The sequence below is a fragment of the Sciurus vulgaris genome (genome assembly GCF_902686455.1).
Source record: "Sciurus vulgaris genome assembly, chromosome: 10".
Lineage (NCBI taxonomy): Eukaryota > Metazoa > Chordata > Mammalia > Rodentia > Sciuridae > Sciurus > Sciurus vulgaris.
Window position 1 is genome coordinate 102,680,722 of NC_136470.1, and position 12,978 is coordinate 102,693,699.

Below are 12,978 nucleotides of genomic sequence, written 5' to 3' on the forward strand. Positions count from 1 at the left end.
GGTGTTCTAGTTAGCCAATCTGTATACTCATTACCCTCCATTGGTGACTCATTTTAGTTTCATATATATTGATGAACAGCTGACTATGTAATAGTATAACCATCAGTTTAGACTGTTAATAAACATAATCTTAAAAGATCTAATATCAAAGGACAGAAATTTTTACAGTTTAGAGAGTGCTGATGTCTTAAAATAAAGGTACTATTAGGAGGCTTCTGTAGAATAAAAAGCATGAAAGGGCAAGGGGTTACTGTGTCTTTCCTTAGCAAAATATTCTAGGTTTTAAAAGACAATGTTAGGGCTGGGGATGTAGCTCAGTGATGGAGCCTAGAAGGTAGGAGACCCTGAGTTCAATACCTGTTTTATTAAAAACAAAAGTTAATTTGAATGTGTTGGAGAAATTTTAGTTAAAACAACTAAAAGGCTGTATGTCCTTAGTCTTTTCTTTTTTTTCATTGGATCAGTAAGTCAAGAAAGTATCTCTAGAACATCTATATTTAAGCACAGCAGACTGATTTCTTTCCAAAGGAGAAGCTGTACTGCAAATATAGCTCACTGGTAGTGCACTTGGCTGGCATGCAGGAGGCTGTGGGTTCAATCCCCAGTCCACCAAAATAAAACGGGGGGATGGAAACAAAGGAGACATTTACAATATTTTTCACTTATTATGTCTATTTACACTTATTAAATAAAAGTAGGAAAAATGAAAAAGCATTAATTTCTTTATCTTTCAGTGTCACTGGATGTCATAAAAATTTAGTAACTCAAGATTTTAGATTATTTAAAACCAAGAAGGTAACACAGAGAACTAAATAGCTTAACAGTCAAAACTTTAAAGGCACTGAAAAGACAGGAGACAGAGGTCTTTCTAATGAAAAGAATCAATAAATACAATCTGAAATGGATACATCAAGAAGTGAAAGTACAACTTTGAAAGTAATAAATTTAACCTTTAGAAAAACTAGAAAATAAACTGCCAGCAGTAGTAACCTGTGGAAGTTGAGGGGATGAAATGGGACACTTTTTATTTTACACCTCTGTACAATTTGTACTTTTCCTACCATGTGCATGGTAAATCTAGTTTGCTGAACTGTCAATAATCATATACCTTAAAAAAAAAAAAAAAAAACTACCTTCCTGCACCTAACAACTGGATTGTCAACTTTATAAAATGGAACATACTCCAAAATTAACTGTTTCATCTATCAAATTGTGAATTAGATCAATAAAAAAAAAAAAGCAAAGGAAGTTTTTTTCTCATCTTATTAAATTGATGGGTGACCATGAACCAAAATGGGCAACACAGCTACAAACATTTAAAAAAAAACAAAAAAACACAATTCATTGGTACTGTTTTTAAAATCAAAAACCTCTTTTTCTTGTGTTTTAAAGTAAAAAAGTTATGATACTGTCCAATATAACTCTTATAAACTACTGAATGCAGTCAACCTTTACAGAAGACAGAGGCTTCATAATTTAAAATAAACTAGTATATCCTTACATTTAATGAATAAGACATATGGGGATTATATTTTCTTTGAAATCAAAACAAGAGAGGCAGTTTGAAAGTTTGCTATCTTCACTGATCCTCTCAGGAATGTAAAAGTATGCACTGCAGTTTCAATCTTGTAGTCCTTGAGTTTTTGTTTTTTGTTTTCCTTAAGCAATTTATTTCTGCCTAGACAAAACTGAGCCAAAGTAGTGGGGTTTTCTGTTAATCCTTAGTCTCAAACTTTGTGCTCACACTCACCTTTCACCTTATTAATGCTCCTAAACATAATTATCTCCAAGAAATTCAAACCACAGCTGAATTCAAAAGAAGGGGAGGACTGTGCGTCACTGATGACAGAATGTGATTTAACACGATGATCTCAGGATTATTTGTTAATCAAAGTACTTACAGCTTAGGTAATAATATGAGGAAAGACCACAGAATTTAAAGCTGTGCCTCTTCCTCTTCTCCCCTTACAGTATCTCACCCTATCAGATGGTCCTTAAAACAATACTAACAAAGAAGGGTCCACAAAATTTTCATTACACATTCGCACTTAATCTTGACAACAAAATACCTAATGCACATCCTTGAAAATGTCACCAACTTTACTCCTAAGTATGACTCCTATATCTAACATACTGGTCTGACCATAGCCTGGATGCACTCTATGAACTCTTCCTCGGCAAAGATAACCCTGACTTAGAAAACTAGAGGCTTTAGGCCTGCTGGGAATCGAAAGGGCCAGCAACTGAAACAGTCCTGTCTTCTAAACCCTGAGCAAACTGAGGTTACCTGAGACGTGACTAGGAATCTTCAACTCTCAACCCCAAATACACCTAAACGAACGACATAGAGCCCTCGCAAATCTCTCAGCAGGAGAGCGTCTCGTCCCCATCAGGTGCACACACTCTGTACCAAGGCTCCTTTTCTCGGACTCCACTCCGTCGCGCAAGCCCCCGGTTCCCCAGGCCCGATACCACACCTGGGGTACCTACAATCTGGTGCCGAGTTGCTCCTCCCCCGATCACTTCGTCACCAACCCCCACCCCGGAGCCGCCCGCCCGCCCGGGGCCCAACCCACCCACGACACCTCCAGCCCCTCACCCTTCCCTCCTCTAGGCCAAGCCGAGTTGGCCTTTCCTCTTGCTCCCACCCACACCCCTGCTCCGAGACACTCACCCGCGGTAGTAGGCTTTCACTCGGACCTGATGAGAATGGTCCCCGCTGCCGCCGCCCGCGACCGTATGGGACATGGTGCTGCTGTCCCTCTGGGTCGGCATCTCCTCAGTGCCCCGCCTGGACGCCGGCGGCCGAGGGTGCGGGGGGCGCGCCGGGCGCCGCTGTGCACTCCGCCGCCCGAGCGGGTAAGAGAGCGGCTGCCGCTTGCTCACCTACCTGCGCTCCTCGCCCGCGGCGCCGACCCAAGGGTCGCCTCTCCTGGGCAGCCGGAACCCCGCGGCTCCTCCCACCGCCCGCGGCCGCAGCCGCCTCCACCGCCGCCCGGGCCCAGCACGCCTCCCCGCCGCCGCCGCCCCTCCTACCTCGCGGGCTCCCAAGGCCCACATTCCCGGGGAGGGCGGGCGCAACCATCCGACCAGTTCAAGGAGCCTTCGTGCCGGGCCGAACCATCCTTGAGGGGGCAGCAAAAGGAACCGAGCCAATTGGAGCCGCTAGCCATAGCATCAAACCTTCCGGAATCGCGCCTTCCATGGGAGCCGTAGTAGACAATTCAGGATTATCGTTCTGTAAAAAGCCTCTTCCCTTCAGGAAACATGGTGGGGGGCAAATACTATAGTCTCTCACCCCAGTTCCCAACTTGGTCGCGCCCACGGCCAGCCTTCTTGGTACCTGGGATAGGTTTGTCGTGCGGGTTTCTGGGACTTGGAGTCCGGGTGGGATTCTGGGACTTGTTCCTTACGTGTGGTGTACCGCGCCTTCTTGCTGATAGTCTGACTCTCTGGCTCCCCCGGGTGCTGTGGGCGTGGAGATCCTAAATACAACTTGGGCATCTGAGGGCACTGAAAATCACTGAGATTCGTCAGGATCCAAACTTTATTCACTGATGAATTCTCCTTTCCAATTACTTAAATCACCTAAATGACAGTGCTTCTTTGGGGGAACATTTGGTTTCCTGCTCTGCATAGCCTCTTTTATGGCATTTAATATGTAACAAACGTATTAATGAATGTAATAAATGGAGAAACAAGTAGAAGATACGTTGGAAAGCAAACTTTTCTTCCTTCTCGGCCCCCACAGTTGGACCCCTGTGCACTGTCATTGGATGGAATAGATGCACAATAAATACTTAACCAACCAACATTTGTTCTATGGACACTGGCTAACCAAGGATTATATATAATCGAATTTTATGGAGGTTTTTTGTTTTTGTTTTTGTACTGGGGATTGAATCCAGGGGCATACTACCACTGAACTACATACCCAGTCCTTTTTCTTTTGAGACAGTGTCTCGGTAAGTTGCCCAGGCTCACCTCGAACTTGCAGTCCTTCTCCCTCAGCCCAGGGAGTTGCTGGGATCAGCCGCGTGCCACCACGCCTGGTTTTAACCAAGGATTAGAAAGAATCTGCGCTTGTAACCTACTCTCTCATTTTCCTCGTGTCTTGGCTCTTTCACAAAACATACTACAGTTGCTGGTGGCATGAATCCAGGCTCTGCGACAGTCCTGGAACCAAAACGTGCTAAGAGTTGGAATAATCAGCCAGGCACAGTGGCCCACACCTGTATTCCCAGCGACTGGAGAAGCTGAGGCAGGAGGATAGCAAGTTCAAAGAGAGTCTCAGCAACTTAGCCATATCCTATCTCAAAATAAAAATAAAAGGGCTGGGGATGTAGCTCAATGGTTAAGCGCCTCCGGGTTCAATCCCTGGTTTAAAAAAAAAAAAAAATAGAATAATCGAAGAAATAGCTTTCTTTACAACAATAAATTGGGCTTGGGAGTTGATTCATCAGAGTTATGAGTAACACTGAGCTTCTTATGACATTCTCCAACTGCTACAAACCTGCATTATATGTTTTTAATGAAAATTCCAAGAACTGGGGATGTAGCTCAGTGGTAGAACATGCAACGTGAGGCCCTGGGTTCAATCTCTAGTACCGCATTAAAAGAAAAAAAAAAAAAAAAGTTGCTATCAGGTTTTCTGACAATTGGGGACCTGCATGGTATGTTAAATATAGATCTCGAATTATTGGAGAATTTGATATGTGCAAAATCTGAGTACATGCCTTAGGGAAAAAACCCTAAAGTCATGTAAGGAATGAACATTAATAAAGAAATGAAAGGCGTAAGAAATGTTTTTTCATCCTTATTCCTTAGCACTTTGAAAAATCCTTCATTTGCCTCATAGCACACACATTGAAGGCAACCATCATTACCAAAGGAGGTTTTCAGTTTACTTTGTTCTCTAGAAGAATCTGTAAATATTTATAATTCACATCAATAACTGCCATGTATAAATAAGTTCTCCTTTTCTTAAAGATGAAAGCTTTTAAGAGCAGGGTGTGGTGGCACATGACTGTAGTCCCAGCTACTTTCCCAAGGTTGAGGTTAAAGGATCACTTGAGCCCATGAGTTGGAAACCAGCCTAGGCAACATAGTGTCTGTTAAAAAGAGAGAGAGAGAGGAACATATGTGACAGATAGAAGAGTTTTCTGCTGTGATAACCAGGGAAAGCATGGCATTAAAATTTTTAAATAGCTTTATTGAGAAATAATCAATAGTTTTTTAATATATTCACAAAGTTGTACAACCATAACCTATCTAAATCCCAAATATGTGCATCACCTCAAAAAAAAACTGCATATCCATTAGTAGTTACTGACCATTCTTCTCAGCCTCTAGCAAACACATTTAATATCTTGTGTTGCTATGGACTTTCCTACTCTGGACATTTATAAATGGAATCATGTAGTATGACATTTGTGTGTGTGTTTGTGGTACCAGGGATTGAACTCAGGGGCACTTAAGGGGTACTTAACCACTGAGCAACATCCCCTGCCCTTTTATATTTTATTTAGAGACAGGATCTCACTAAATTACTTAGGGCCTCACTAAGTTGCTGAGTCTGGCTTTGAACTTGCAATCCTCCTGTCTCAGTCTCCCGAGCTGCTGGGATCACAGGTGTGTGCACCACACCAAGCTAGTATGTTGCTTTTTTGTGTCTGATTTCTTTCACTTTGTTTAATGTCTTTGAGATTTCCTCCATGTTGTATCTTACATCAGTACTTCATTCTTTTTATATAGTTAAATAATATTTAACCAAAAAGATATGTTAATGCTACTATGAACATACATGTACAAGTTTTTGTGTAGGCATAGTTTTTCATTTTCTTGGGTATGTACCTAAGGGTAGTTGCTGAGTCATATGGTAACTATGTTTAGCATTCTGAGGGAATGCCAAACTGTGTTCCAATGTGGCTGCACCATTTTACATTCCACAAGCTTTGTTGCTAAGGGTCTTGCTATAGTTACTGAATTCTGTTTCCTAATATTTTGTTTAGGGACTTTGCATCCATACTCAAGAGATTGGTTGAGTCGTTTTCTTATGTCTTTGTTTTTGATTATCAGTTTAATACTGTCATTATAGAATTGGTAGGAAAGTGTTCCCTCTTCTTCTATTATTTGTAGTAGTTTTTGAGAAATTAGTGTTAATTCTTCTTTAGATGTTTGATAAAATATACCAATGAAGTCATCCAGGCCTCACTTTTTTTCTTTAAAAGAAGATTTTAGGTGACTAATTCAACTTCTTTACTTGTTATAGGTTTTTTTTTTTTAATATTTTTAACTTTTTTCTTGGGTCAGTTTTGGAAGTTACACATCGTACTAGGAATTTGTTCATTTCATCTAATTTCTTCATACAGAATTGTTGATAGTATTCCATTAATAATTCTTTTATTTCTGTAAGGTTGGTAGTTATAGTTTTTCTTTGATTTCTGCCTTTGTTAACTTAAGTGCTCCCCCTCATTTTTCCCCTTGGTCAGTTGAGTTAATCTGTTAAATTTTGTTGATCTTTTCAAAGAAACAAATTTTGCTTTGTTGCTTTCTCTCTTGTTTTCTGTTCTGCATTTCATCAATTTCCACTGTAATCTTTATCATTTTCCTCCTTTTAATTGCTTTAGGCTTACTCTTTTTCCAGCTTATCTAGGTGGAAGTTCAAGTTACTGATTTGAGATTGTTTTTGCTTACAGTTGTCAAAGGAAATACTCCAAACACGTCTTTAACTGCACCACATCAGTTTTGGTATGTTGTATTTTCATTTTTATCCATTTTATGACATTTCTATTTCTCTCTTGATTTCTTCTTTTTAGAACTGTGTTGTCCACATGCTTGTGAATTTCCCAAATTTTCTTCCATTATTGGTGTCTAAATTCATTCCATTGTGGTCAGAGGACATGCTGTTTTAGTCAGCTTTTTCGCTGCTGTGACCAAAAACCTGACAAGAACAATTTTAGAGCAGTTTCAGAGATCTCAGTCCTTAGATGGCTGACTTCATTGCTCTGGGCCCGAGGTAAGGCAGGACATCATGACAAAAGAGTGTGGCAGAGGAAAGCAGCTCAGGACATGGCACCAAGAAGTGCAGAGAGAGAGAGAGAGAGAGACAGAGAGAGAGACAGAGAGAGAGAGAGAGAGACTCTCCTTACTACTGTCCAAAGGCACACCCCCCAAATAACCCACCTCCTTCAGCCACACCTTCCCTGCCTAAAGCTACCAGCCAATTAATCCCTATCAGTAGATTAACACATTGATTAGGTTAAGGCTCTCATAACCCAATCATTTTACCTCTGAACTTTCTTGCATTGTCTCACACATGAGCTTTTGGGAGACATTGAGTGTTGAAACTATAACATATGCTTTTTATTACTTTGATTCTTTTAACTTTATTGAAGCTTGTTTATGGTTAGCATATTTCCATGAGTATTTAAATTCTTTAGATATCTATTAGGTCCAGCTGGTTTGTTGTGTTTTCAAGTATTCTCTATCTTTATTGGCTTACTGCTTAGTTGTTCTATCCCATATTTAAAGTGAGATGTTACAGTCTCCAATAGTTGAATAGTTCTGTTTCTCCCTTCAATTCTGTTAATTTTTGCATCATGTATTTTGGGGTTATGCTATTAGGTTTATACGTGTTTTAATTTTAAATAATTCCAAGGAATTAACATTTTCATTATAAAATGTCCCTCTTGATTTCTAGTCGTTTTTAAAATCTATCTTTTTCTGACATTAATATAGCCACTTCAGCTCCTTGAGGTTACTATTTACATGGTATATTTTTTCCCATCCTTTTATTTATCATCTGTTTATATCTTTGGATCTAAAGCATACATCCTATATATGACACATTGTTGTTGGAATTTGTTATCCAACCTGACAATCTATGCCTATGCCTTTTGATTATTAATTCATTTTTAATGTACTAATATGGTTGGATTTATATCTTTTTGTTGTTGTTGTTGTACTGGGGATTGAATTCAGGGGCTTTACCACTGAGCTACCTCCCAGCCTTTTTTAAATTTTGGGACAGGGTCTCACTAAATTGCCAAGGCTGGCCTCAAATTTGTGATCCCCCTACCTCAGGCTCCTAAGTAGCTAGAATTATATGCTGTGCCCCCCCCAACATACACTGCATTTTCTTTGTTTTCTATATGTCTCGTGTCTTTTTTGTTGTTGTTTTCTACATGTCTGTGTCTTTTTTATTGTTGTTGTTTTGGTGGTGCTGGGAATTGAACCCAGGAACTTGTGCTTACAAGGCAAGCACCCTACCAACTGAGCTATATCCCCAGACCCCTTGTTGTTCTTTTATTACTTCTTTACTGAATTTTTTTTTAAAGTATTTTTGTTTTAGTTTTAGGTGGACACGATACCTTTATTTTAGTTTTATGTGGTGCTGAGGATCGAACCCAGGGCCTCACACATACTAGGCCAAAGTGCTCTACCACTGGGCCACAAACCCAGCCCTTTACTGAATTCTTTTACAATGATTGCGTTCAAATGGAATATTTAAACTCCATCAGTGACTTCCTAAATACATTGAGTTCTTTTCTATTTCCAGAGAGTACTGGGAATGGAACCCATAGGCACTTTACATCCCTGGCTCTTTCTATTTTGAGACAGGGTCTCCCTCAATTGCTGAGGCTGCCTTTGAACTTGTGATCCTCCTACCTCAGCTTCTGAGTTACTGGGATTATAGGCATCTGCCACCCCACCTGGGTTTTTGTTTTGTTTTGTTTTTGGTACTGGAGAATTGAACCCAGGGGTGCTTTACCACTGAGCTGCATCCCAGCCCTTTTTATTTTTTGAGATAGGGTCTTGCTAAATTGCTTAGGACCTTATTAAGTGCTGAGGCTGGCCTCAAACTTGCAACCCCCTTGCCTCAGCCTCCTGAGTTGCTGGGATTATAGTACGTATGCACCACCCCATCTAGCTAGCTCTTGAGTTGCCCTAGGGTTTAATATTACCATTTAAAATTTTTTTAATTTAAAATTTAAAATTTATCACATCTACCTCATATGTATAATAACTTCATTCCCATATGAAGGAACAGTTACGTAGAAACATTCCTTTGTAACTCTGTTCTTTCCTCATAGTTTGATGATGTTCTGTAATACACATAGCATATATATTTATTAAAACCAAACAATTAATTATTATAATTATCTGCATAATTTTATGTCTTTTAAAGACCTTGAAGCAAGAAAAGAGAACAAGTGTTCTCTGGGTGTGTCTGGGTGTGTGTTTCTTTACATTTATTCTACTTAAGAGTTTCTTGGATGTTTGTTCGTATTATACTTTCTCATCAAATTTGTGGAGTTTTAACTATGATTTATTTAGGTACTCTTTTTTCTTCTCTTTCTTCTGTTTCTCATTCACGCGTTGCTGCATACAGTGCTATCCCACATTCTGAGGCTCCCCACACCGTTCTTCAGATTATATCATCTCCACTGATTATCTTCAACTTCTCCGGTTCTGTTGTGTCAGTTCAAGCCTTGTGTTGGTCCCTTACGGCAAATTTTTCTTTTATGTACTTTTCAACTCTAGATTTTTAATTTGGTTATTTTTGTTTTGTTTTGGGTACCAGGAACTGAATCCAGGTGCACTGTACCGAATTCCCAGTCTTTTATTTTTTATTTTGTTACTGTTTCAAATTATATATTTTCATTGTACAACTTGGATACAGAAGGCTGGTTGTCACGATGGTTGTTTGTTTGGTGACTTGGCTAGACTAGTTTAGCAAAGTCATCTTGCCTACAGTATACACACTCCACATTGCACTCTCCCTGCCCACCCTGCCCCACTGCCTTTCCAGGGATGATGATGATTTGCCTTTGTTGATGTCACTCCCTGCTAATAGTAATTAGTAATTAGTGGTCAGTTAGTAAACTGACCACTCCAGTGTTGTTGTTGTTGTTGTTTTAATATTTTGTTTTAATTGTAGGTGTATACAATACCTTTATTTTATTTTTACGTGGTGCTGAGGATTGAACCCAGGGCCTCACGCACAGTAGGCGAGCATTCTACCACTGAGCCACCATCCCAGTCCATTCCAGTGTTTTTTGTTTGTTTGTTTGTGGTGCTGGGGATTGAACCCAGGATCTCACACATGCTAAGCAAGTGACCTGCTACTGAGCTAAACTCCCAGCCTTGCTCTAGTATTTTTGATAATACCCTGAGGGATAAATTGCTCTCTATTATGATCATAGTCATTTTTTATTTATAATTTTCACCAGGTGTGGTTGTTTTCACTGGGGAGAATGTCCACAGAGTTCCTCATTCTGGAAGTACTTGGAGGTGTTTTTTGTTTTGTTTTGTTTTGTTTTGTTTTGTTTTGTTTCAGTGCTGGGGATTGAACCCATGGCTTCACATATGGCAGGCAAGTGCTCTACCACTGAGCTGCACCTCTAATTCTCTGACAGTAATTTTTAAAGTCAATGTGACACAGTTGAAATAGATATAAGATACAGTAATGCATGCAGGACAATTGGAATACAGAAATGTTATTTTTAGTAACAAAATACTGGGAACTAATGAGCCATCTCTTTAATGAAAACAATAAAAAACAAAAAAAGAACCCTGTAAAAAGGTTTAAAAGAAACCTAGTAGTCCCATGTTCAGGAAATATGGCTTTCCTTCTGGAGACTTGGCTGCTTTAATGAGAAAATGGCTAATCAGAAGGGGTTGACAATTTTATTCGGTCAGCATTAGCCTTACCAGTTGTGCCTTTCAGGCAGGATCAAATAAGAAAATTAATTTGCCACGTTCTTTTTATCATTTAAAACTCTTGCCACTGACTCTTCAATGCCTGTATCTCAATGAAAATCTAATAAGAGAAAATGAAGGCAATGGTAGATAGTGTGTACAAGACTCCCAGCCCACTTTTCTTTCTGTTGAACTTAAAATCATGCTTATTAATGTGCTCCACTTTGCAGAAGCCTGTCCCCCTTAGCTAACTTCACTGGTTTCACTGAGCCTGTGATAATGTCATTCAAAGGACAGAAAAGTGTTCCAACTAGAAATCCTGATCATTGAAGGGATTTTGTGCCCTCATGGAGATAAACATTGGGCAGTGGATAAAGTTTTACTTGCCTTTGGTTCAGTGTAATACTGTTAATAGGAGAAAACTAATTAATGCTAATTTACATAGGCTTAAGAGATCTTATGCATTTTTTGCCAACAATCTGTGCTTTGTGATCATTTAGAGGGCTTGTCCCAATGTGGAGCAAATAACCTATTTGGAAAATGGTGAATGAGGGAATAAATAATAGGCACAGATTCTGTATGATCATTTTCCTAATATCATACTGTTTTACTTAACCTATGAAAGCAGAAGTAATGACCAAAAATGACCAGAACTCCTGATTGGAGTCAGACAGCAGAGGTAAGTGAGAGAATTTAGTTTTTATTCTGTTAATTAATCTTACTGAGTTAGCATAGTTAGCTGATATCCCCTTCACTTTCCTGTTTCCTTTTCTCCTTCCTATCCATCCCCTATCCCCTTCACTCTGTTGACATTGCCAGTTTTATCTCCAGTTAATCTCTGGGTTCTCCCTTCACTCCAGCCACATGGGTTGATTTATACTATAGTTCCCTAATCTCACTCCCACACTACAAATAATGACATACAGCAGACTGAGGCTTAATCCAGTTTGCCTTTGAAATATAAGTGTTTTATTTTGATTTTTAAATAATTAAAAAAAATTAATGTTGTGCCAAGCGTGGTGGCACATGCCCATAATCCCAGCAACTCAGGAGGCTGAGGCAGGAGGATCAACAAGTTTGAGGTCAACCTCAGCAACTTAGTGAGACCTTGTTTCAAAATAAAAAATAAAAATTACTGGGGATGTGGCTCAGTGGTTAAGTGCCCACCCCCCAAAAAAAAGTTGTATGTTCCCTGACAAAGGAAGCTCATGTATTGATACCAGGATATCTATCCCATCTATTATCCTTTGGTTATTCTGAAATGCCCTCTCTCAAATCCAGTCCCCACCATCCCTGCCTGACTTCCCTGCTTCTTTTCTGGACATTATTTGTAAACTCCTCTCTGCCACATAGGCTGTTAGGTATCCATTCTTTTCACTCTTCTTCCTCCGTACTCCTGCTCTACAGTTTATATGTTGGTTACTACACATATCTCACAGTATCATACTACTTTAATTCTATTTTGACATGTTTTCAAGGCTGGGATTGTGATTAGTTCATCTCTGTGTCCCCTGTACCTAGCACCTAGTAGGTGCTCAATAACATCTGTTAACACTGAACAGTACTACTTTGCTTCATGTTCCTATGTATAAGACAAGGGTAAGAAAAAATTCTTGTTAAGAACTTCCTGAGGTTGGATTAATTATTTAATTCCTAAAATGGAAAATTATGGGTGTTAGGGTTAGATATGAAGTGTTCCCCCAAAAGCTCATGTGTAAGATAATGCAAGAAAGTTTAAAGGTGAAATGATTGGGTTATGATAGTCTTAACCCAATCACTGCATTAATCCTCTGAGGGATTATATGAGTGGTAACAGTAGGCAGATAGGTTGTGGCTGGAGGAGCAGCGTCAATGGGGGTGTGCCTTTGGGGTTTATATTTTGTCTGTGGTGAGGGGAGCACTCTCTCTCTCTCTCTCTCTCTGCTTTCTGGTGCCATGTCCTAAGCTGCTTTCCTCCACCACACTCTTCCGCCATGATGTTCTGCCTCATCTTGGACCCAGAGCAATAGAGTTGACTATAGACTGAGACCTCTGAAACTGAGAACCAAATAAACTTTTCCTCCTCTAAAATTGTTCTCGTTAGGTCATTTGGTCCCAGGAGCAAAAAAGCTGACTAAAACAGTGGGGTAATCATCCTCCTGTGATTCCCATGCCCCCACCAAAAGTAAATTTGCACAATGTTAATTAAAAAAAAAAAAAAAAAAAAAAGTAAAAGAAGAGGTTTATTCGAATGGCCCACAAATGGACAGGTCCATGAATCGGAGAAGTCAACAG

General features: G+C 39.7%; 1 protein-coding gene across 3 annotated transcripts in view; it reads right to left on the reverse strand.

Moving 5' to 3' along the window:
• The window catches only part of PRKCI (protein kinase C iota), a 72,408-nt gene extending 68,807 nt beyond the window's left edge, over nt 1-3,601 (reverse strand). The window contains exon 1 of one of the 3 annotated variants that reach the window (XM_079155785.1): nt 2,675-3,601. In XM_079155785.1, the coding sequence (XP_079011911.1) occupies nt 2,675-2,775 (101 nt within the window). In that variant the 5' untranslated portion in view covers nt 2,776-3,601. Of the gene's footprint in view, nt 1-2,287; nt 2,512-2,674 lie in introns of those variants that run through there. The other 2 variants (XM_079155784.1, XM_079155786.1) reach the window with 2 other exon arrangements.
• Nucleotides 3,602-12,978: the final 9,377 nt, after the last annotated feature.